Source organism: Phocoena sinus, chromosome 15, assembly GCF_008692025.1.
Source record: "Phocoena sinus isolate mPhoSin1 chromosome 15, mPhoSin1.pri, whole genome shotgun sequence".
Lineage (NCBI taxonomy): Eukaryota > Metazoa > Chordata > Mammalia > Artiodactyla > Phocoenidae > Phocoena > Phocoena sinus.
The window spans coordinates 56,976,563-56,998,270 of record NC_045777.1 but is presented as its reverse complement, the minus strand read 5'-3'; the positions used below and the strand labels follow the sequence as shown (position 1 = coordinate 56,998,270).

Genomic DNA, 21,708 nt, shown 5'->3' with positions numbered 1-21,708 from the left:
GGAGCTCCTGCCTCCTCCTCTGAAGGGGCCCCCAGCAGAGGGACAGGGACAGGGCACACGCAAGCGTGGAAGGCAAGGAGGCTTCTGTGCCCCATTTTGCGGGGTGCTACTACGGCAACTGTGAAGATGGTATTAAACTCATTTGTAAGCAGTTAGAAGAAGAGAACATAAAAAACTATGGGTGCAGCCTGGGGCCCCTGCCCCAAGGGAAGCACCTGGGTAAGGTCATCAGCTCCAGCGGAACCAAGCTGAGAACACCGCCCAGCTTGACCAAGCAGCTCTCAAACACCCTGCAACACCTACTCCAAGCCCGCAGCACAAAAACCACATGCAACCAAATGGACTCCCAGCCTAGGGCAGTAACGTTCTCTGGCTGCTGCTGGGAAGCAGAAAACCGCATTGGGTCACACAAGGCCCACCTGCCGTATTTTTTAAACAATAAAATCTCAAGCACGTTACTTTGTGAGCTTTCAATTTTATCAGAAACATCACAAGAACAGTCAAGAAGCTGTGTCTGCAGACACGATGGGTTCTGTTACTGGTTCCACAAAGACCTTCCAGAGCTCCTGCAGCAAACAGAGAGAGGGGGAGATTCCGAGATGTGCAAATGAGACTTCACGATTTCATAAAGGGACGTAATCAGCAAAAGAGAAGCCCCAAACAAGACGCGAAAAACGGGCAGCATGAAAGCTGCTGCGAGAGCAGGGAGCCTCTCCTGGTGCTTTTATTGCTCTGGGCTGTTCCGTGGAGGCGGAGCTGGATGCTGAGTCCTGGCACTGATCTGAGAGGCAGGAGGCTGCCACACTGCCAAAGGGACCAGAATGGCCACAAGTCGCACACCTTCTCCATTCTGGGAGCCGTGCAGCACAGCTGCTGGATTTTGTGAGGAGCTGATTTCTTGGCTGTGGGATGCTCCTCTTAATGCTGGCAGGTGGAGAAGGTACAAAACACGCCAAGTTCTTAGTGGGAGCCTGGCACCCTCACTAGGAGGGGCCTGGGAAGCTCAGAGGCCGTGGAGCGATGAAGGGAAGGCCCTCCTCGCACATGGAACCGCACACACGAACGAACGCAATGCCGTGCTTGCTGGCGGAAGGGACCGGAGGGCGAGCTGAGCAGGCCCCTCCTCCTAAGAGCCAGGCCGGGTCTCCAAAGACCCAGACAAAGGGCGGCTGCAGACAAGAGGCCAAGAGAACGAAAGACCTTGAGACTTATACGAATCCAGCTCCTACAAAGTTTAAGGGATTTTAAAGGGTCTTCTGACTTTCCAGATTTCCCCCTAGTGCTGGTTTTAAAACTGTAATAGGAAGTGATTAACCCCAGCCCCGCCCTTTCCTGGCCGGGACTCACCTTGTCTCTCGCTGAGACAGCCGGCACCTAGAGCATGTCATTGGGGTTATTGCTCAGAGGCCTATGTGATGGGACCCCACTTGCCCCGTCAGACGGGCCATCGGCCATCAGGCAAGCCCGCCTAGGCCACGAGGCCACACACTTTCACAGTGAAGACGTGGCCGTCGTCACTGGGGCTCCTGCATCAAGATCTTCAGCCCAGTCAAGAGCAATCCACACGCAATGCCCCCCCTCCGCCCCCGCTTCCCCCGGAGTCTGCACTGCCCGCGGCAAGAGGAAGTGCTCTAAGGCCAAGTGACCGTTGGCCAGGCAGGTCCTCTTGGACCTGGAGAGAGCCCAGCGTCAGGGTCAGCGGGGAGAGCGTGGGCCGGGCTGGACCTGGAGGCTGGCTCAAGACCTCCTCCAGCCGACAGCCTCACGCCAGAGCAAGCTGCCCTCGGGCGGGCGGGCACACCTACCAGCTGCTGGATGCGCTCGTAGACCAAGAGCTGCGGGAAGGAAGCGTCCACCGGCTCCACTGCGAAGCGCAGGCGCCCACCGGTCAGCCCCTCCAGTCGCCGCAGGCATGAGCGGAAGTGGTCGTAGGCCTCGCACGTGACCTCCAGGTGCCGCAGTGTGAAGTTCAGCCTGCGCACAAGCCGCGACACACACACCGCCTGTCACCACCAGAGGCTCTGTGGCTCCCTCCCGTCACGGCGCTGGATTTTAACTGAGCGCCTCCTGCATGCTGGGCGCCAGTGCGCGGCCTTCCGGCATCTGCAGGAGAGCCTGGGAGGTAGGGCCGGCTACGGCCTCCGCTCAGGTGGGGACTGGGGCTCAGAGAGGGAAAGGCATGTGCCCAAGATTCCACCTGAGTGATCGGGTCCACACGTTACCACTGGTCACGTGGACCCTGAAGGGGGTCCTGGAGGTCATCAGTGTAAACAACGCTGCAACAGATGTGTCCATCTGGACGGCTCTGTGCACGGCTGGGATCGCTTCCTCAGGGCCAGTTCCAGATGCTGAACTGCTGGGTCAATCAGTGTGTTCGCACGTGTAAAATAGGTAGCTAGTGGGAGCCTGCTGTATAGCACAGGGAGCTCAGCTCAGTGCTCTGTGATGACCTAGATGGCTGGGATGGGGGGGTGGGAGGGAGGGGATATATGTATACACATAGCTGATTCACTTTGCTGTACAGCAGAAACTAATGCAACGTTGTAAAGCAATTATACTCCAATAAAAAAAATCAGTGTGTTTGGTTTTATGGCTTTTGCTACATACTCCAAATTGCCTTCAGAAAAGCTGTGGGTTATCACAAGAATTAGAGGAAAATGTGTGCAGGGGGCCCAGCACCAAGTCTATCACAACACGGTCACTCCATCAACAAGAGCCCTAACGTTTCAGGACATCCGGGCAGAAACGCCCCGGAGGGGCTCTGTGTCAGGGCGAGGGCAAAGGCTCGGGGTGCAGAGTGGACATGTGTCTGGGCTTTGACGCACTCACTGCCCAGCTACAGCCTGGACGGGTCCCTGACGCCTCAGCCCTCCTCCCGTCGGCTGTGCGATGGGGATGGCAGTGCCTGCACGCGGGGTTGGCGAGCAGATTAAACGAGGCCACGTGTGTAAAGGACCAGCAGGCCCAGCCGCAGCAGGTGCTGGATAAGCAAGTGATGAGGACGACACCAGTGAGGACGCATCTGGAAGGTGAGAGTCTGGCCCCGCGAGGAGCTCACCTCTTTTCCACAGAGAGGATGGCGGTGGAGGCGTTCTTCAACCTGTGAGCCAGTCGGGACAGTGTTTTAAACAGGGCATCAGTTAGGTCATCGTCGTAAAACACTGCGGGGAAGAAAACAGGCAAATATCAGAGGAAATGAGTCCTCAGCGGGCCCCATGGACGGAATCTTTGATAAACATAACAGCCACAGCGCTCAGAATGAAAGTGGCACGGAGCCGTGGTGGGAGCCGGCCCGTGACGACGAGCGGTGACACCGGCTGTGCCGCGGAGGCGCCCTCACCTTCGGCCGCGAGCAGGATGGTGGTGTGGCCGTACAGGTCGGAGATGTCCTCCTCCGACCAGCTGAAGGGGACCTCGGGATCTGTGAAAGGGGAAGGACACCTTGGGCTCAGCCCTTTCTCTGCGGGCCACCAGCTCTCACCGAGACAGACTGAAAGAAGCTTCAGGAAAAGAAATGGGGTCGGGTAAGCTCGGTGCAGTGGGCGCCACCAGGCAGCCCCAAATCCCAGCGCCTCCGCCACCCACGTGGAAAACTTCAGGGCAGGAGGTGCCATTTCTGCCGGGGCGGCTACCTTATCCACGGGGGTCTGACCTGCTGACTCGGCCAGTAGCCTGTGCAGAAAACGATCTACACCTCCGTCCATGGCATTCCTGCCCCCATGGACTTGCTATGTGACCCCAAGAAAGGTGCTTCACCTCTCTGGGCTGCAGTGTTTGCACTAGAATGGGCATAACAATGCTTCCCTCACAGGACTGTCGGGGAGACCAAAGGACCTCAAGTGTGCTAGGTGCTTGCTAGGTGACAGGCCCTCAACAAGCAATGATTTTCCTCACCTGACATCTGACAGGGAAAAGAAAAGTTCTTGTACAAAGAAAGAGCAAAGGTGTAGGTCTGAAACAGTCTGCATAAGAAATTTAGAAATGTTCCCCACCCAGCAGCCCCTGAACCCCTGGGGCCAACTCCCTGCTGCAGGCAGAGGACGGGTGCTAAGCGGGAAGCTGCTTCCTGGCAGGCAAACGGTCTAGGCCCTGGAGTCCCAGACTTGGGTTCACACCCTGACCTGCTAGGTACCTGTGACCCTGGGCAGGCACTGAACCTCTCTGAGCATCAGTCTTCCCCGGAACTGGGGACTACAGGACCGACTGGACAGTGATACTCTGAGTCTGAATGACAGAATGAGTGCAGGGTGCCTGACATGCAGCACCAAGAATGGCAGCTGTCACTCAGCAGCCAACGGAGCTAGGACTCTGCTGGGCGGTCAAGGCCACAGGGCTGATGGCCTGGCGCAGCACAAGGAACCAATGAATCAACTGGGACACGACAGAGGAGGCCACGCACCTGTGCAGAGATCGTCTTTCAGCCAGTCCAGTTCCTTGACCTTAATCACACCGCCTGCAAAATGAACACAAGTTAGGAAAGAAGAAAAAACTTCCCACTACACACCAAGATCCATCCATCCCACATTTTTTGAGTGCTGAGCATCAGGCCCGGTGTCGGCCCAGGGAGCAGAGATTCATAAGGTACATCCCTGTCCTAGGAGACCAGCAGGGAGCAGACACTGATATGAAAAGGACGTGCCAGGTGCACGGGAGGACAGGGCTCTCGTGTCGATGGGTGTCAGGGAAGGCTTTGAGGAGAAGGCACTTCACACCACTTCTTCCTTCCAGGCCTGCTGACAGCCTGCTGTGCCCTGGGCATTCAACAAACACGACACAGGGGATCAGACAGGGCCCTGACCTCACGGAGCATGTGCTCTAGTGGGGCGGCAGATGCCAATCAACTCGTCCCACAAACAAATGTCAAAATACCATGGTTCAAGGTGTAAGGAGAGTCTGTAAGGGGACTGTGATCTTGCCTGGACGTCTGAGCATGATTAGGAACAGACAGGAGGAAGAGGGAGAGGAAACAGGCAGGAGGAGAGAGCAGAGCAAAGGCCCCAAGCGGATGGAACCTCCAGCAAGGGCAGGATGGCTAGAGCGGAGGGAGCCGCTGTGGGGAAGGGGCTGCCGACAGGCAAGGGCCAGGCAGGCCCCACGGGGTCCGGAGAAGCCAAGGAGTTGGGTCTGTACTCCGAGAGCAATGAGAAACCTCTGAAGGCTCTGAAGCCTGGGGGGCCAGATGACCCGGTCGGAGTCCAGAAGAGCACCCCAGATCGCGCTTGGAGCAGGAGGCCTGGCGGGGCAGCTCCTCCATCATGGCAGTTCACTCCTGCAGCGGGGCAGGAATCTGATGGTCAGGCCGACAGGGCGGGGGCGCTCTGGGCAGAGGGAAGAGCATGTGAAGTGAGCCCGTGGCTCACTGGATGCAGGGCTGGACAGCGGGGCTGCCAGGACAGGAGACAGGAAAAGCCGGCCAGGGCCAGACCAGGAGGTCTGGAGCCAGAGGAAGACCTTGGACTTCACCCCCAGAAGATGCTCAGTGGGGAGTGAAGGGGTCAGGCTGCATCTTAGAAAGGTCACTCTGGATGCTTGGGCAGCTCAGACAGGAGCTGGGGAGACCAGGTAGGGCCCTGCGACCTGCAGGGAGGAGAGAGCTGAGGTAGGACGTGGCTGTGGGCGTGGGAAGAGATGAGGCGAGGACAGAGCCGTCAAGCATCTGAAGTGATACAAAGCCGAGACGTCCGTCCCTCCACTACCGAGGTGTCCAGGGACGCAGGGAGAACCCCGCCTCCCAGTGTCGTGGTTCTGGGTGTCTGTCTACCTGCGAAACAGGGAAACCTCCCCCCCGGGCGGGAACCTGCTGGGCCTCACCTCTAGCGGCAGTCAGGTGGCTGTTAAGGGCAATGTTTCGCTGGCACATGGCCAAGAGATCTGCACCGACATCTGGAAAGACAGAAGGGCAAGTCATAAGGTGCCGGTCGTGACGACACTTTTATCTTTGTGTTTCTGCCTGGAGAGAGCTGGTACCAATAGCACGGCTGCAGAAACGTGCAAAATTGAAACAAAAGTTTCTCCTGTGTGTTTTATACTAAAATGAAATATGTTCACCTTAAGGCTCTTTCTAACGATCTCTGCCTTAAAACAGAGAAGACTGTCTGGTGGGGACAGACTCTGCATTCCAGGGAAGGGTGAGAACTCCCAGCATCCTTCGAGCGTATGACACATGCGCACACTTCCCGAATCCACCCTCCATATTTCTAATGACCCTGAGCTGGTGTCACGGTCCCGTCACAGGCAAAGCGACTCCGGCAGTCACGTGGCTGGGCAGAGCCAGGGCTGGGATTTGAACCCAGGTGTCTCTGACTCCAACAAGCCTCGCTCTTTGACACCCCAGAAAACTGACCGGAGCCAGGAGGGCATTTGGCTGTGATCGGTGGAGACAGAGCACATTCGGGCAGGCTGGAGGCAGGCACCCTGGCGCCTGACTCACCATCCCGCCATCACGTCTCCCAAGCCACCTGCTGCTCTGATGAGACGGGGGTTCCTGTCACTTGAGCAGACCTGAGTTGTAGCACAGTGTATCCTTGACGGCAGTGGGGGAAGTGCTTTGCCAAAATTAACTTCCCGTTAGGAGAGCGTGCATGTGGAGGGCACGGGGGGTCTTGTGAATGGCATTCGCCCGCCCACTGCAGACCTCCCGGGACTGGACCATCGTTTCCACCTCAGGGACCATGCAGAGCCGGGGATGTGTGTGTGTGTGTGTGGCTCTGCTCACCGAAGGGCCGCACCTGTCCCTTCTCCTGGGCCACTGGGTAAAGAGAATACTGATGTATGTGCCTGACAACACAGGACTGGGTCAGCAGTTTTTAAGCCTTTATGGTACTTTTTGTCAAAACAGATCTTGTGCGGGATTCTAACACACCAAGCACATACGAGAGGAGCAGCGATGGCTGAGCGGCGGTGGGAGACCCAGAGCCCTGGGGCTGCCCCCCGCTCCACCCCTTGGCCAGCCCCCGAGGGAGCCCACAGAACCCTGCTCCACAGAAAACAGCCTGAGCCCCCCACATGATGAGAGGCACCGTGCTGTGAGCCAGCGGCCATGTATGTGACCTTCGCCCAGCCCCCTGACCTCAGCCTTACCCTGCCCACTTGGATGGAGGGGATGGTGACAGGCTCCCCGGCCACTGCCCAGGGTCACTGTGAGGTTAAAGGTGCCGATGCTCATGAAAAGGCTCTACTAACTGGAATATGCTGACAGGATGCAAGCTCTCCTCCTCTCCAGTAAATCTCTCTCAGGGGTAAGATAACTTGATTAGATGCTGTTGTCAGGCGCTAGGCACTGTTGCTTTACGGCTTGACTCTTGAGAAGTTCACTGGCGATTTACACTGAATTGTCAAGGAGGAGTAAACAGGGTGGCTTATGCAGGGTATCTGAAAAGTACGCCCGACTCCCAGGCCACCCCTAGCTTCCCCTTTCCTAGCTCAGAAGCAAAAGACGTGCGCCACGAAAACGTCAACTAGGAATCCACAAAACGCAAAGCATGTCAGCAGCACCACTTCCTGCCTAGCAGATATCGAAGATTTAAAACATAATGACACTAATTACCTGATAAGATACTATTGTACTTTCTTGTAAACTGGTATACTCTCCCTAAAAAAGCACGTCGGCAAATCTGGAGTGTAGCTGACAGTACTGCTCTGTGTCAATTTGCTGGTGTGATCCCCAAACTACGGTACAGAAGATGTTACCACTGGGGGAGCTGGGTGAAGGGTACAGGGCACTTTCTATACTAGTTTGGCAACTTCTATGTGAACCTAATATTATTTCAAAATAAAAAATTTAAAAAGCAATCATTTGACCATAAGTATCAAAAGCTTAAGAAAGGTCCCACCCACTTCGAGGAATCTAGTTTAAGGATTATCAGACAATGATGCACAAAAGTGTTTGTTGCAGTGCAATAGACAAATGCAAACAAAACAAAACACAACGTATGAAAACAGCCAAAATGTCGAGTAATATAAGAATGGTTAAAAAAAAAAAGGGACAAAACATTACCTGGTCATTGAAAGTCATTTATAAGTAATTTTCAATGACAGTGGAAAATGCTTTTTCCCTTTTTTGACATTTTTGGCAGGATACAGCACTGAATATATACAGTTTGACTTTAGCTATTGTTTGGGAATAGGTACACACAAAGGAAAAGGAAAAAACTTGTAAAAAATATATATACGAACGTTAAGAAATAGATTCTAAAGCTCCCTGAGTACAGCGACCTGATCTGTTTCATTCACTCCTGGGTCTCCTGCATCTGGAACTGTGTCTGGCATGTAGTGGGCATGCAATGAACTGCATATTGTTGAATTTATATGGGAAATGTAAAATCATGAGGAAATGTTATTTGCTGTTCTACAAATTTTCCACAGAGAGTAGGCAAGATTTCCATAATCAGAAAAAAAAAAAGCTTGTTTTTAAGCCATATGAGAGGCATATTCCTCACGGTTTTCTGAGATGTTTATTCTTTTGAGGGGGTGTGAACAGAGGTACCAGCAGAACCACTGGTCCTGCACCCGCCGGTCCTGCTGGGTCATCCTCACACTGCTGAGAAAACAACGAAGGGTGGAGAAAACCAGCGAAAGAGGAGGGCAAAGGCGAGAACAGCCAAGGTCCAGTGTCCAGTTTCCTGCCTCACTTTTTATCTAGTCAGCACACGTTCTGTGAAGAGCCTACTCCCCCTCAGCCTGAGACGGTGGGGCGTTACCTGTACAGTAGACGGTCTGCGCCATGGTGGCCGCGAGGATGCTGGCCAGCCCGGTGCCCGCCCCGAGCTCCAGCACCGTGCGACCCTGGAAGAGGTCCCGCTGGGACAGGATGTAGTCCGCCAGGAACAGGGCGCCCCGCCACACCTGGAGGGGAGAGGGACCAGGAACAAAGGTGGCCTGCGGCTCCCGAGAGACCCTTCAGGGCCGTGGGAAGCGGACGGGACCTACCCACCTGCTTGCCAACATCCTCCAGGGGGGTGGCCATGGTGTGCTCTGGACGGGACGGAAACCGAGAGAGAAAGGGCCACCGTGAAAACGGGGATGGACAGAGACAGACGGGGTGTGGGGGAGGCAGCAGAAACACAGGCCAGGCTACAGTCAGGAGGGGGCGTGTGAGCGTTGCTCTCATTCAGATCCCTGCGTCTCTCTGCCCGCAGCCCAGAGGCTCGGGTCACAGGAGGACTTGGCCCAACTTAATCAAACACACATACCCCACACTCCACTTTTTTATGTTCAGTAACCGCATGTTACGGTCATAATATATTTATGTTCTTTTGATCAACTGTATGGGAATAATGATCACAACTCACTCCAAAATATTTTCTTACGCTCAGAACCACACTAGGAGTTAACAAAGTAAGTTTCAGATTATATCCTTTCTGGATGAAAAATAAGTATGTTAGGGAGTATTCTCAAGCACAAAATACATTAGGACAAAATCTGGTGCTGGTTGTTGCGGGGAGGTGGAGAACAGAACTATGAGATCAAGGAGAAAAGGGAATGATGGCAAACGTTTTTCCTGCTAAATAAGAACCGGTTCTCGTATCTTTAAGCAAGATGGTGCCGGCCATCAAAACACCACACACGCATGGCAGACTAGTTCACATCAAACCCCAGGCTCACCTCAAACCGGGAGCAGGGAGCGGGAGTGGCGGGGGGAGGGGACAGCAAGGCTGAAGGGGTGTGTCTGTGTCTGTGTGAGTGTGCATGTGAGAGAAGAGGCCTCCTCGCTTTCCAGCCCTGCTCCGGACCCTCAGTGTCAGCTCCCCCCATCCTGCCCATCCCTCTTCCCCAGTCTCTGCAGCCCCACGGCATACTGCCCCCGGCCCACTGGCCCCCGGCTGGGGCGCGCGTCTCCCCTCCTCCCATCTTTCTTTGTCTCCTTCCAGTTTGCCTGGCTGAGCCAGGGGTGCCCTCCCACGGGGACCTCGGTCGTCTATGCCTGGTCTTTTCTCCAAGGGGGCCCGTGGACTTAAGTTTTGCCTCCAGCTGCATTTAAGGGGTGCTTAGCTTCCCTTGAGTGAGAACATGGACTGAGCTCAGAAAGACCTGCGTGTGAGCCAGGCTCAGTCACGCAGTCTGGCCGGTGGCGTGAGTCACCGAACTTCTCAGCACCAGAGCCACAGTTTGCTCCTTTACAAGATACAGAAATAACATCCCCTCATTCATGGGCTCAATGGCCTCCCTAACCAGGGTCAAGGGCAGAGAGCTCCTGCCCCAGAGGAAAGTCACACCTTATATTGAAACAATTCCAGTGGCGTCTTAAGAACATAAAAGCCCAGCCTGAGGAACACACGAGAAACTCCAGGGTTGGCAAATGGGCTTAGACAGACAGTCTTAGTATCTGAGCCGTACCCTGCCCCTACCAGGACCGTCTCTAGACCTGCAGGAACCCAGACTCTCCTCCTCAACCCGTCTCCCTCCTCCACACTCAGATCAGTCCCCTGGAATGAAAGCTGACGGCAGCTCACGTTTTTTGAGCACCTACTATGCACCAAGCACTGTGTTAAGAACTCTACATGTGCCATCTCTCTCAGTTCCTCACAACCAGAGATTATACCCATTTTACTGACAAGAAAACTGAACTCTGAGAGGTTAACGTACTTGCCCAAGTCACAGGCCAATGGAAAAAGCACGTGACTCAGGATCCGACAGCCCAAGTTCTAGCCCTGCCTCCTCTGAGTTCTCTTTGCATCCCAGTTTATCTATAAAATGGGGGAAATGATCATAATTTACTTTGAACCTTGGGTCTGTGGATTCCTAGCAGGTTCGTGGATAAACTTTAGATTTTTGACAATCCCTGGAAGTAGTCTGGAAAACACATTCTCCTCCCCCTAAGAGAATTTTATTTTAATCAGTTTCTCAAATGGGTCTATAACCTTAAAAAAAGGCTGGGCTTACGAATGGGAGGAACAGGGTGGCCAGGGGAGGGATACCTGCTTAGCACCTGCTCTGCACCAGGCCCTGCAGGAGCACTTACGGGGCAGTATTTATGAAATCACCACCAAAACCCAGGGAGGGCAGCTTTCCCAACCCTTTCATAGGTCCAAAAACTTGAGGCTCTGGGTGGGCAGGATACTTGTCCGGGGTCCCCTGGCTTGTGAGGGGTGGAAGAGCTCTACAGGATCCTGAGACCAGGACCCCTTCCCCTGTGCCACATTTTACAGATGTGAGTGTACAGCTGCGGATGGAATAGTTAGGAGTTACTGCTTAAGCTCAGGTATTCAATGACCTTTCTATTCTCCCTCAGGGCAGGTAGGGACCGAGCGACAGTGAGCTGAAAAGGAGGGCGAACTTCCAGGCGCTGTGAGATGGGGCTTCATAGCGAGGCAGAGCTGGCGGCACACTGACCCTACCCTGCCCTGTGGGACTTTGTTCTCAGCTTGCAGGATGGGAAATTCCCGGAACATTAAACATGCGCCCTGGAGGCCAAACAGCTCTGTGAAGTCTGCTGCCCCCCTCCTCAGGGAGGCCAGTTAAGTGACGGCTGAGGGAAAGGAGCAGTCATCGGCCCCCATGAATAACACTTTCCAATGTTCTGATCACGTGACATGGGTAAGAAGCATGGGCTGTGGTGTCAGATGGACTGAGTGTGAGTCAAGGCTTTGCCACTGACTAGCTGTGTGATCTTGGGCAAGTTCCTCAACCTCTCTGAGCCTCAGTTCCCTCCTCTGTGAAATGGGAATACTCATCCCTGGAAAGGCCATGAGGACCAGAGGTAATCCACAGAAAACAGGGTAGAGCCCCCACCAGGGTGGTCTAGAACCAGCCTGCCTGGTACCCAGCAGGCCCTTGGTAACCGTCTGCTGAACGGATGACCGCACGGCTATCAGAGCTGCTGTTCTGTCTGGGTTTCTGAGAGCGCCCAGTGGACCCCATATGCGCAACCCAGGCCAGTGCTGGGGGAGGCCTTTACCTGGGACCTCAGGCACCATCCAGGACCCTGCATCTCAGTGAACAGACTCACATCACAGCAGTGCTGGGGATGGCCAGAGTCCTGGCTGTGGAGATGGATCACACGGACTCAGAACCTTCCTCCCTGCCCCCAAACGGCACGGCCTTGGGCTCGTCACTTCCTCATTTGTAGCACCCCTCAGAGAGGCTGAGAAGACTATGTGAGGTGATGAAGGTGAACATCAAAGCACTATAGGTGCCTCATCATCTCTGGCTTCCTTCCTGACCTGGCTGCTCTCAACTCCTGGCATTTCCAGACATCAAAATCCCCGAGTCACCAAAGCCCTCTGCCTGCCCCTATGCCTGGCCATGGATGCTCTGGGCCCTGCCTGAGTGCCTGCTGAAACCTCCTTCCGCCCCACCTCTCCTGCCACTGCATCCCTGCCTCCTCCACCCCCCACACCCCCAGCTTCTAGCTCCCAGCCCATCTGATGGGCCCACACACTCCTCCAGGTTAACTCTGGATCTCCCTCCCCCTCCCTCCCCCTCTGCCCTGCTCCAGCTCCAGAATCTGCCATGGCTCCCTGCTGCGGGCTCCTGTGGGCCAAATCTTCCACAAACAACCCCGACCCACACCCTGGCATGCTACGTAGGATCAGAGTACTGATGCAGGAGGCAGCAGCACTGAAGCTTCCGGAGCAGGGGATGGCCAAGCTGGGACTTGTACAATCAGGAATGTGTTAGGGAGCGAGCCCTCTGAGGAGGAGGCAGAAGCAGAGGTGCACAGGGAGAAAGCGCAGAGGCTGAGCGGGTGAGGCTGGTGTGAGTTGAGGCTGGAGAGGAGGGCGGAGCCACCTCACACAGGGGCCCCAGAGCTATGCTGAGCGTGTGTACTGTGTCCCGAGGGCAATGGGGAGCCACTGAAGAGTCTGGAGCAGGAGGGTGAGCCGACAGCACTTTGGCAAGCTCCCCTGCTGCCAGCGGCACTACTGGCTCCCAGTGTCTGGACGCCGGTCCTGCTAACCTGTCCTGCCCTGAGATGCCTGGATGGGCCCGTGCTCAGCAGCCTTGTGCCCTGACCGACGCTGTGGCGCCGCCTGGCGGCAGGTGAGCAGCCCTTTATTACCTATTTTGATGACATCGTAGGGGCCACTCTCTTGTGCTTCGTCTCCCAGGACGTCATCTTCCTCCTGCATTAGAATCATGGGATGTACCTTGTCTCTCGGAGGCCCCGAGGGCTTGGAGGGAGAGGCAGCCCGTGGTCTTCTCACAACGTCCAAATCCCCATCCTCGTCCAGCTGAGCTGCCACCCCCTCCTGGCTGGTGGCGTCGGCCCCAGCCTGGAGGGAGACTCCCTCACTGCTGCAGCTGCTTCTGGCGGGAGAAGTCACCTCTGCGTGATGGGCTCTGTGATTGCCACCCTCAGCCCCCGAGTCTGTCTGAGAGGCTTGGTTCCACAGAAGCTTGAACTGGGACAGGAAGACTGAAAGGCAAGACAAAACACAAAAGCAGAATATTTCTAAACTGTCTCCTTTTCTATTTCCCTTCCTCAATTTCCACCTGGGAAGAGTTTTAAAGGCCAGGTGAAAAAAAAAAAAGGACAAGGACCTACTGTATAGCACAGGGAACTATATTCAATATCCGGTAAATAAACCATAATGGAAAAGAAAAAAGAAAAGAAAGGCCAGGTGGAAATATCATAAAACCAGCAGCAAAGGTCTGTCTGATCCGGCTGTGACGCTGCAGCCTCCAGAGCAGCCCCGCCGATGAGCACCTGCACTGCAGGTGCTCGGCTCACAAGACCGCATTTACTCCTTACAGCAGCTATGAAAGTGGCAGTGTCACTCTATTTTATTTTTTATTTAAAAATTTTTTGGCTGCGCCACACGGCTTATAGAATTTTGGTTCCCGACCAGGGATGGGACCCACACCCCCTGTAGTGGAAGTGCGGTGTCTTAACCACCAGACCACCAGGGAAGTCCCAGTGTCACTCTGTTTTACAGATGTGGAGGCTGAGGCTCAGAGGTTACGTGAGCTGACCAAGGTCACACAGCTGTGGGCGTGGCTGAGGCAGGATTCAAACCCGGTCTACTCAACCCCTGCGCTTCTGCCCTCCTCACTGCACTGTTCAGCCTTAAGGTTGGAAGTGAGGACAAGGATACTGTGTCCCTCACCACCTGGTGGCCAGAAAGTCACTGGGACAGGCTTTGGTAAGAGTATGGGTGCCGGGAGAGTTGGGCTGGAGGCAGGGGGTGTCCTGAGCCAGAGTCCTCCACATCCCCCGACTGTCTGACCCTGGGGCAACTCGCTTATCTGTTCTGAGCCTCAGTTTCCTGAATCCAGGAATCCAAACTGGGACATGAGGGAAAGGGGAGTTATGAACTGCACTAGAACAAGCAAATACAACAGTGATCGGAGCTGGGGAGGGCGGCCAGGGAGGGAAGAACGTTCTAGGCAGAGCGAAAAGCAAGAGCAAAGGTGCTCAGAGAGGAAGGTATATGCAGTGTGTGAGGGGCGGAAAGGGGCAGAAAGTGGCCACTGAGCAGCGAGGGCGGGAGAGAGAAGTGTGGACACACGGGCAGGGGCTGGGCCTCGCAGGCCAAAGTGAGGGCTCTGATTTCCTTCTAAGAGCAAGGGAAGCCACTGGAGGGTCTAAATCAGGGCAGTGGTATGATTTGCATTTTTCAAAGGACCTCCTGGGATACTGGGGAGAGGAGTGAGGGAGTGTGTGCAGGAGAAAAACCAGGGAGCCCTGGTGGGAGGAGTCAGCCGGGGGTAGGGGCAGTGGGCTGGGGGAGTCCCTGAGCCCTGATTCCCCCACTGGCCCGTGGGCTCCCCCAGGCAGAGCTTGACTCATTCCCTCTGCATTCCCAGCATCGCGTCCAGGTCTGGCACAGAGCAGGTGCTCGGAAAAGCACAGGGGTTTGCTCAGTGAAACAAGGGCACTTAAGAAGTGGTGTGAGGATAAGCTAAACAATCCAGTCTTCCCAATCTTTTCTGGGAGAAAGCAGGAAACACAATGGGCTCCCTGGGGTGCAGGGACCTTACCGGGCTGCCCCACGCCACTCAGCCGCACCATGAGGTGTCTCTGGTTTGGGGTGTGGAGGTGGACGTCTGACAGCACGGTGTCGCTTTTGAAGGTGATCTCGTCCATGGCTGGGGAGGGAGACGGCAACCATGGCCCGGGCTCCCCATCAACCATGGGACAGCAGCACCTAAGAGGCGAGAGCAAGTCCTCAGGACAGCAGGTCCCAGAGGGGGAACAGTGTAAACGACCCCAGCCAGGTGGCAGAGAGCTCCCTTTTCAATCCTCTCTTAATTCTTCCTGAAGGAGAACGTCTCAGAGCCTTGGCAAGGGAACAGAATGCAGCTAGAACGGTTATTTTGTTTTGCACTGTGTTATTTTCATAGCAATCGTTTATTTATGGCAAGAGATCTACATGTCCATTTATACTGATAAAGTTTCCCTTTCCTTTTTTATTTTTTCCAACTTTTTTATTATGAAAATTTTCAAATAGCAAGTTGAGGGCATAGCATAATAAACAGCCATAGACCCACTGCTTAGATTCAATGATCATTAATGCTTTTTCACATGATAAATCGATCCATCTATCTAGGTTTTTTCTCCCCTGAACTGAGCACCTTCTAGACGTCACATCATTTAACCCCTAAATAATTCTTCAGCATCTGTCTCCAAAGAACATGCTCCTACATAACCATAAGACCATTAGCAGACCTAAAACAATGAACGATTCCCTTATACCATTTAAAACCCAGTTCATAATCAATTTTCTCCATTTGACACCCAAACGTCCTTTGCAGCTAGTTTTTCCTAAACCAGTATTCAATCACAATGTATGCTTTGCATCTAGAAGTTATTTTCCCTATAACCTTTTTCTTCTAGAAGTTAGCCCCAGCTGCCCATATATCATTTGTTTTTAAACCTTCTTTTTAAATGAAAAAAAGTGAGTGGATTTAAAGGAAAAGCAACTAAGGGAATCACTGTACAGGTGATATACAGATGTGGAAAAATTATGAGGGCGACACAGCAATAACTAATTTGGAAAACCAGGCTGGAGGTAAGGTGGTCAAAACCAGGAAGGCTTTTCGTCCATCCAAATGCTCCACCTCATCAAAAGGCATTAAACAGCAGCAGCCGCGTGCAGACAGAGCCTTGGGCTGTGATGCTGGGCAGAGCAGGTATAAACCCAGTCTCCTACCTCCTTGCTACATGACCTTGAGAAAATTACTCCACCTCTCTGAACCCGTTTCTTCAGCTACATTCTCACCTTGCAGGGTTGGCAGTAGGTGGGGGGATGGGGGGAGATATGTGGGGGAAGGGTGTTAAGTGCTGAGCAGAGCCCTTGGTCCGCAGCAATTGTTAATAAATCCTTGGTTTCAGATGCCTGACCCAAACCTGCCCACAATCCCTGACCTCCTACAGGAACCGTCCCTGCTTGGGTGTGTGTGTGCACTACGTGTGTGCTCCACGCACGTCATGAGACCTCTCGGGCCTCCATTTCTTTAACTGGAAAATGGGATCGTCATAACCCAGGCTGTCCACAATCTGAGTCCACATAACTGGAGTGCCTACATTTAAGTACTTTCCACGGGGAAGCAAAAGTTGTACCAACACAAACATTTTTATAAAAGAGTCGCCCCTTGCTGGCTGGCTTTCCTATCTAACACTATAAGCCAGCACAAAGCAAGTGGCTCGTGAAGTGAGCCTGTGAATCTGGCAAACGGATGCAGGATTTCATGGTGTCAATGAAACCAATGGAGAAGAAATGCTCGACCCTCAGGCAAAAGTCCTCAACCAATGTGGACTGGAAAAATCAGGATGGATCCAAGAAGAGTATCCAGTATAAATACATCTTAGACCTCCCATGACCAATCGTTTTAAAGACAGATCTGGCTCTCCCGGGACTGAAAGAGATCCTGGGGGAAAATATTGCAATTGCATACCAAATTTTCTTAAATACAGAGAAAAGCCAAACCCGTATTCTTAATTTCTAGTTGAAATTTCAAATTTAAAATCCAACCTGCCCAGGTCTCCCAGGAAACGCACTCTACAATGGAGTACGAGGTTAAGTGGATTCCCTTTAAGGGGCTTTTCCTAGAACCAGATCTCTGGGAATGCAGAAGCACTTTGTACCTGTCTCAGCGTCTGTGTGAGGATTAAATGAGACAATGATCATTTTCAGGGTTCAGGACATAGTAAGTGCTCAATAAATGACAATAGAAAATATTATCATTATAGTGTTGATAAGAATAATTATTAACTGATGTGCTGGAAGATGTAATAAGGCAATAGCTTCTCTATTTAGGAATAGCTGACTCACAGTCTCTGTCTGGGAATGCTGGGGCTGGATGGGCTTCAGTCCCCTCTTCTCACTGGGGAGGAGGGAAAGGACACCCCGACTGCAGATGGGGCCTCTGCTTCCTCCTTTGGGCAGCTGACAAGTGTCCTTGGCTCCTCTAAGGCTGTAGGGGCCAGACGCAGACGCTGTCATCCTAACCCTGTCAGGAGTGCCCACTAAACGCAGTTTGCTGGGATCTGGGGGTTGAAATGCCTCCCCGCCTCCCACGCTTTCTCTCTGGCAGGTGTCACAAGGTCATCAACAATCAGGAAGTAGGAGGGATTCTGACACTGAGGCCCGGGTCTGTGGGGCAAAGACGTGGCCCTGGCCGCGGCGCGGAGCCGTAGTTAGGGGCTCCAGGGTCCTCGACCCTCGGGGCTCTTCGTTCTCTCTGTCTTGCCGCTCCCTTAACTCCAGCTGGCGAGCTAAGCATTGCCCTCTCAAACTGCAGTCACAGCTCGGGCATCACCCTCCCTTCCTAATCCAAAACCAAGGGGGCTGCGTGGACCCCGAACGGAAACCCAGAGGAAGGCATGGACTCCTCCCAACACCCTGGCTTAGACGGGGAAACTGAGGCTGAGTGGGGACTTAGGCTTCAGGCCCGTGGGAGCCCGCACTTCAAGGCCAGGCTCGGTGCCAGGAGGCTCCCTGCACCCTTCCGCGTGCCGCCGCCTTCTCCCACGGGCTTACCCACCGCCGGCCGCTGCCTGAAGTCCCAACAGAAACGCTCACCACGGAGCGCAAGCTGCCGCCATTGTAGGCAGCCTGCGCAGGCGCGGCCCCACCCCCTGCGCGCGTGTCCCTCCTCGTCGCCCGTGACCACGCCTACCTGCCGAATCGCGCATGCTTGCCAGCCTCGCTGGCAGACTGGTGCAGCCCTGAGGAGGTGAGTTTCGCACCTGCACAGGTCTGCTCTCACCTGCCCTGGTTTAATGGGGTGGCCGGCCTGGGTGGGACGGGTCTGCGAGAGGGGGGCCGTTAGGTCGCCCCAGGTCACCCAGCTGAGTGGCAAGGCTTGGATTCGAACCCGGGTAATAGGGCTCTAGAGCCTGTGCTGTTAACCAGCATACTAGCTATATACTAATTATCGTTATCCCTGCTCTTAGTACTTATTAATATAATAGCTGGTACTCGTTTCATTCATTCATCCACTCGTCAAGTCTCCAACACCAGGCGAATGAAGAACCTCAGGTTAATTAGCGTCTAACAGGAAATGAAATCTGATATAACTGTTGCACTTCAAGTAAGCTTCCAAGCACATAGGACCACAGATGTAAAATGTGCACACATTTACATGCACATACGGAGGGTCAACATCAGTTTCATGGATAAAACATGAGGGGGTGGTTAATAGAGTGAGCAGGCAACATAAATGTTTTTAAAGGAAACATTGTTTCTTGAACTCCCCAGGATAGTACGGGGGAGCCGGCTGGGCATCTTGGGACCCCGTTCTAGTCTTGGTTGGGTTGTTCCCAGGGGACGTCTGGGTGCTAGGAGGGCACCGAGGAAGGTGGTGTAGACACCTCTGGGTTTTTTGTCTAAAAGCTTGTGAGAATAAAGCAGGCAGAGCCATCCTTTAAAAACAAAAGTCAGATTACGTCCCTCCTCTGTTCAAACCCTTGGAGGCCCCCACCTTGGACAGAAGGAAGTCAGTATTCTCACAGTCATCCCCTCCCCATCTCATACCCGACTCTGCTCCCTCCTATTCACCCGGGAGGCTTCTCTCCAGGACACACACCTGCCTTGTTCCATTCCCTCACCTCCTTCTGGCCTGTGCTAAGGCATCATCCTCTTCTCAGTGAGATCTTCCCAGACCATCCTATTTAAAATAACCGCTTCTCGGGGAATTCCCTGGTGGTCTAGTGGTTTGGACTCTGCGCTTCCACTGCTGGGGGCCCAGGTTCGATCCCTGGTCAGGGAACAAAGATCCTGCAATCCCCAGGCCCTGGCCAAAAAAAAAAAAAAAAAGCCACCTCTCCCCACCCAGGCACTCCCTGGTGCATAGGAGCTGCTCAAAAAGTTCAATTTGTCGAATGAAAGAAGAAAGGAAAGAGGAATGTGTGCTCACGGGGTGTGCAGAGAGGGTAGACAAAAGCAGATGTGATGTCACTGCCCATCTTTGGGCTGCCCAGATGTGTTAGGGAGCTGGACAGAGAGCTGCTGGGGGTCTGGGTAGCTCCTCACTGAGATGTTTAGGTAATTCAGGTCATCCCAGGCTTCCTGTCATCCTCAGCATCAAGTTCAAACTCCACTTGGACCCCGTTAACCTTTCCTCCCTGAGGCACGGACAGTATCCATTCTCCTCTCCTCCTATAGTTGTATAGTATTTTTGCTGGGCACACGCCTCTCTCAAATTAAAGACTATTTCCCAGCCTCCCTTGCAATAGCAAGGACATGGGGTTAAACTAAAGGGATTAAGCCAATGGGATGTAAAGGGAAGTGTTACGGAGCAGTTTCCGGGACCCTTCCTTAAGCAGGAAACTGGGGAGTCCTTGGTTCCTAATACTTTGTCCCTTCCATCATCCATGAGGCCCAAAACAGATGTGCTATGAGGGCTCTACACTAAGTTATGGCAGAGTGGCAAACCTACTTGGGGGTCACCTCCTCCAGGAAGCCTTCCCTGATTCCCCCTCCTCCAGTTCACGACTATGAGTCTCTGGGTCCCCCCAGTCCTCTCTACTGTCTCCATCAGAGCACCTGTGACTCCCCCACCAGGTTGTGGGTGCCTTGGAGACAGGAGCAGCTGCTGGTTCCCATCAGCAACTTATGCAGGATTTCTCCGTATCCACAAAGGAAAAGGGAATAATGCTTGTAAAGCAGTTAGCATCATCCTCGGCATGCTGTGAGTACTCAAGAAATGACAAGAGCACCTATAAACTATAACAGTTGACCCTTGAACAACATGGGTTTGAATTGTGCATCATGGGTCAATTTATAGGAGGATTTTTTTCACTAAACAGGTACTGTGGTGCTATACAATCTGTGGTTTGTTGAATCTGCTGGCTGTAAAGTTATATTTGGATTTTCTTTTGTTTTCTTTTTCAAATTATTTTCCCATTTAGGTTATTATAGAATATTGAGCAGAGTTCCCTGTGCTATACAGTAGGTCCTATATTTGGATTTTCAATTCTGCAGAGGGTCAGTGCCCCTAACCCCTGCGTTGTTCACAGGTCAACTATATTATTGCTTATACTAGTTCATTCAGGTGGTAAACGCCTCAGACATGTCTGAGGGGGCAGGCAGGTGTAGACCCTCTGGTCAACAGGTCCAGCTGAATCCATTGTTCACCATTCGGCCAGGCCCTGCAAATGTGAATGATGGAACTGTATTAAGGTTCTTATGGCTGCTGTAACAAATTACCACAAGTTTGGTGCCTTAAAACAAAATGAGTTTATTTTTTCACAGTCCTGGAGGCCAGAAGTTCAAAATCAAGGTGTCATCAGGGCTGGGTTCTCTCCAAAGGCTCTCAGGAAGGATCCTTCTGTATTAGCTTGAGCTGCTGTAACAAACTATCATAGGTTGAGGGGCTTAAACAACTGAAATTTATTTTCTCACAGTTTTGGAGGCTGGAAGTCTGAGATCAAGGTGCCAGCATGGCCAGATTGTGGTGAGGGGATCGCCCCTTGGGTTGCAGACAGCCACCTTCTCACTGTGTCCTCACACGCCCTCTTCTCTGAGTACATGAATAGAGAGGGAGCAAGCTCTCTAGTGTCTCTTATAAGGACACTAATCCTATCAGATCAGGGCCCCATCCTTATGACCTCATTTAACCTTAATGACTTTCTTAGAGGCCCCATCTCCAAATACAGCCACACTAGGGGTTAGGGCTTCTATATATTAATTTGGGGGACATATGCAGTTTGTAATACCTTTCTTGCCTTTCTCCTAGCTTCTGATGACTCCCGGTGACCCCTGACTTGTAGGTGCGTCATTTCAGTGACACATTTGCCTCCATCTTCACATGGCCATCTTCCCTCTGTTTCTATGTCCAAATTGCCTCCTCTTCTAAGGACACCAGTCATTGGATTAGGGCCTACCTAAACCAGTATGACCTCATCTTCACTTATTTACCTGCAAAGACCCTATTTCCAAATAAGGTCACATTCACAGGTTTGGGACTTGAACACATCTTTTGGGGGAACATAATTTGACCCATAATAGAAAATATCGTAGAGGGGATGCTCCAGACCTAGTTTTTCAGCCTACAGATGTGTGAGTCACCTCAGCTATGGGGGTCCTCCTGGCTGAGACTCCCAGACATCGTAGTGCAGAGACGAGCCAGCCCCGCTGTGCTCCGTCTGAATTCCTGACCCACAGAATCCATAAACATAGCAAAAGTGTTATTATCGTCTATGCCACTAAATTTGGGGGTAGTTTGCAACACAGCAGTAGATGCTCAGAATAAGGGGGAAGGAAAGCTGCCCTTCTTCGCAGAACTTTGCAGTTTAGGGGGAGAGGGCCCCCCGCGTTCCTG

General features: G+C 53.1%; 1 protein-coding gene across 9 annotated transcripts; it reads right to left on the bottom strand.

Annotated features, from left to right (window-relative positions):
• Positions 1 to 455: 455 nt before the first annotated feature.
• On the bottom strand, positions 456 to 18,011 carry METTL22 (methyltransferase like 22). 9 transcript variants are annotated; one of them, XM_032606280.1, is made up of 11 exons: positions 17,925 to 18,011; positions 14,923 to 15,089; positions 13,001 to 13,357; positions 8,933 to 8,973; positions 8,700 to 8,844; positions 5,812 to 5,883; positions 4,400 to 4,453; positions 3,341 to 3,421; positions 3,059 to 3,161; positions 1,806 to 1,974; positions 456 to 566 (listed from the first exon to the last, which is right to left on the bottom strand). In XM_032606280.1, the coding sequence occupies exons 2-11, from the start codon at positions 15,074 to 15,076 to the stop codon at positions 501 to 503; spliced, it is 1,242 nt and encodes a 413-aa protein (XP_032462171.1). In that variant the 5' UTR covers positions 15,077 to 15,089; positions 17,925 to 18,011; the 3' UTR covers positions 456 to 500. The 9 variants fall into 9 exon arrangements, with proteins under 9 accessions (XP_032462171.1, XP_032462168.1, XP_032462170.1 ...); XM_032606277.1 differs by having other exon boundaries at positions 17,929 to 17,992; XM_032606279.1 differs by lacking the exon at positions 17,925 to 18,011 and adding an exon at positions 17,217 to 17,358.
• Between the last annotated feature and the right edge of the window lie 3,697 nt (positions 18,012 to 21,708).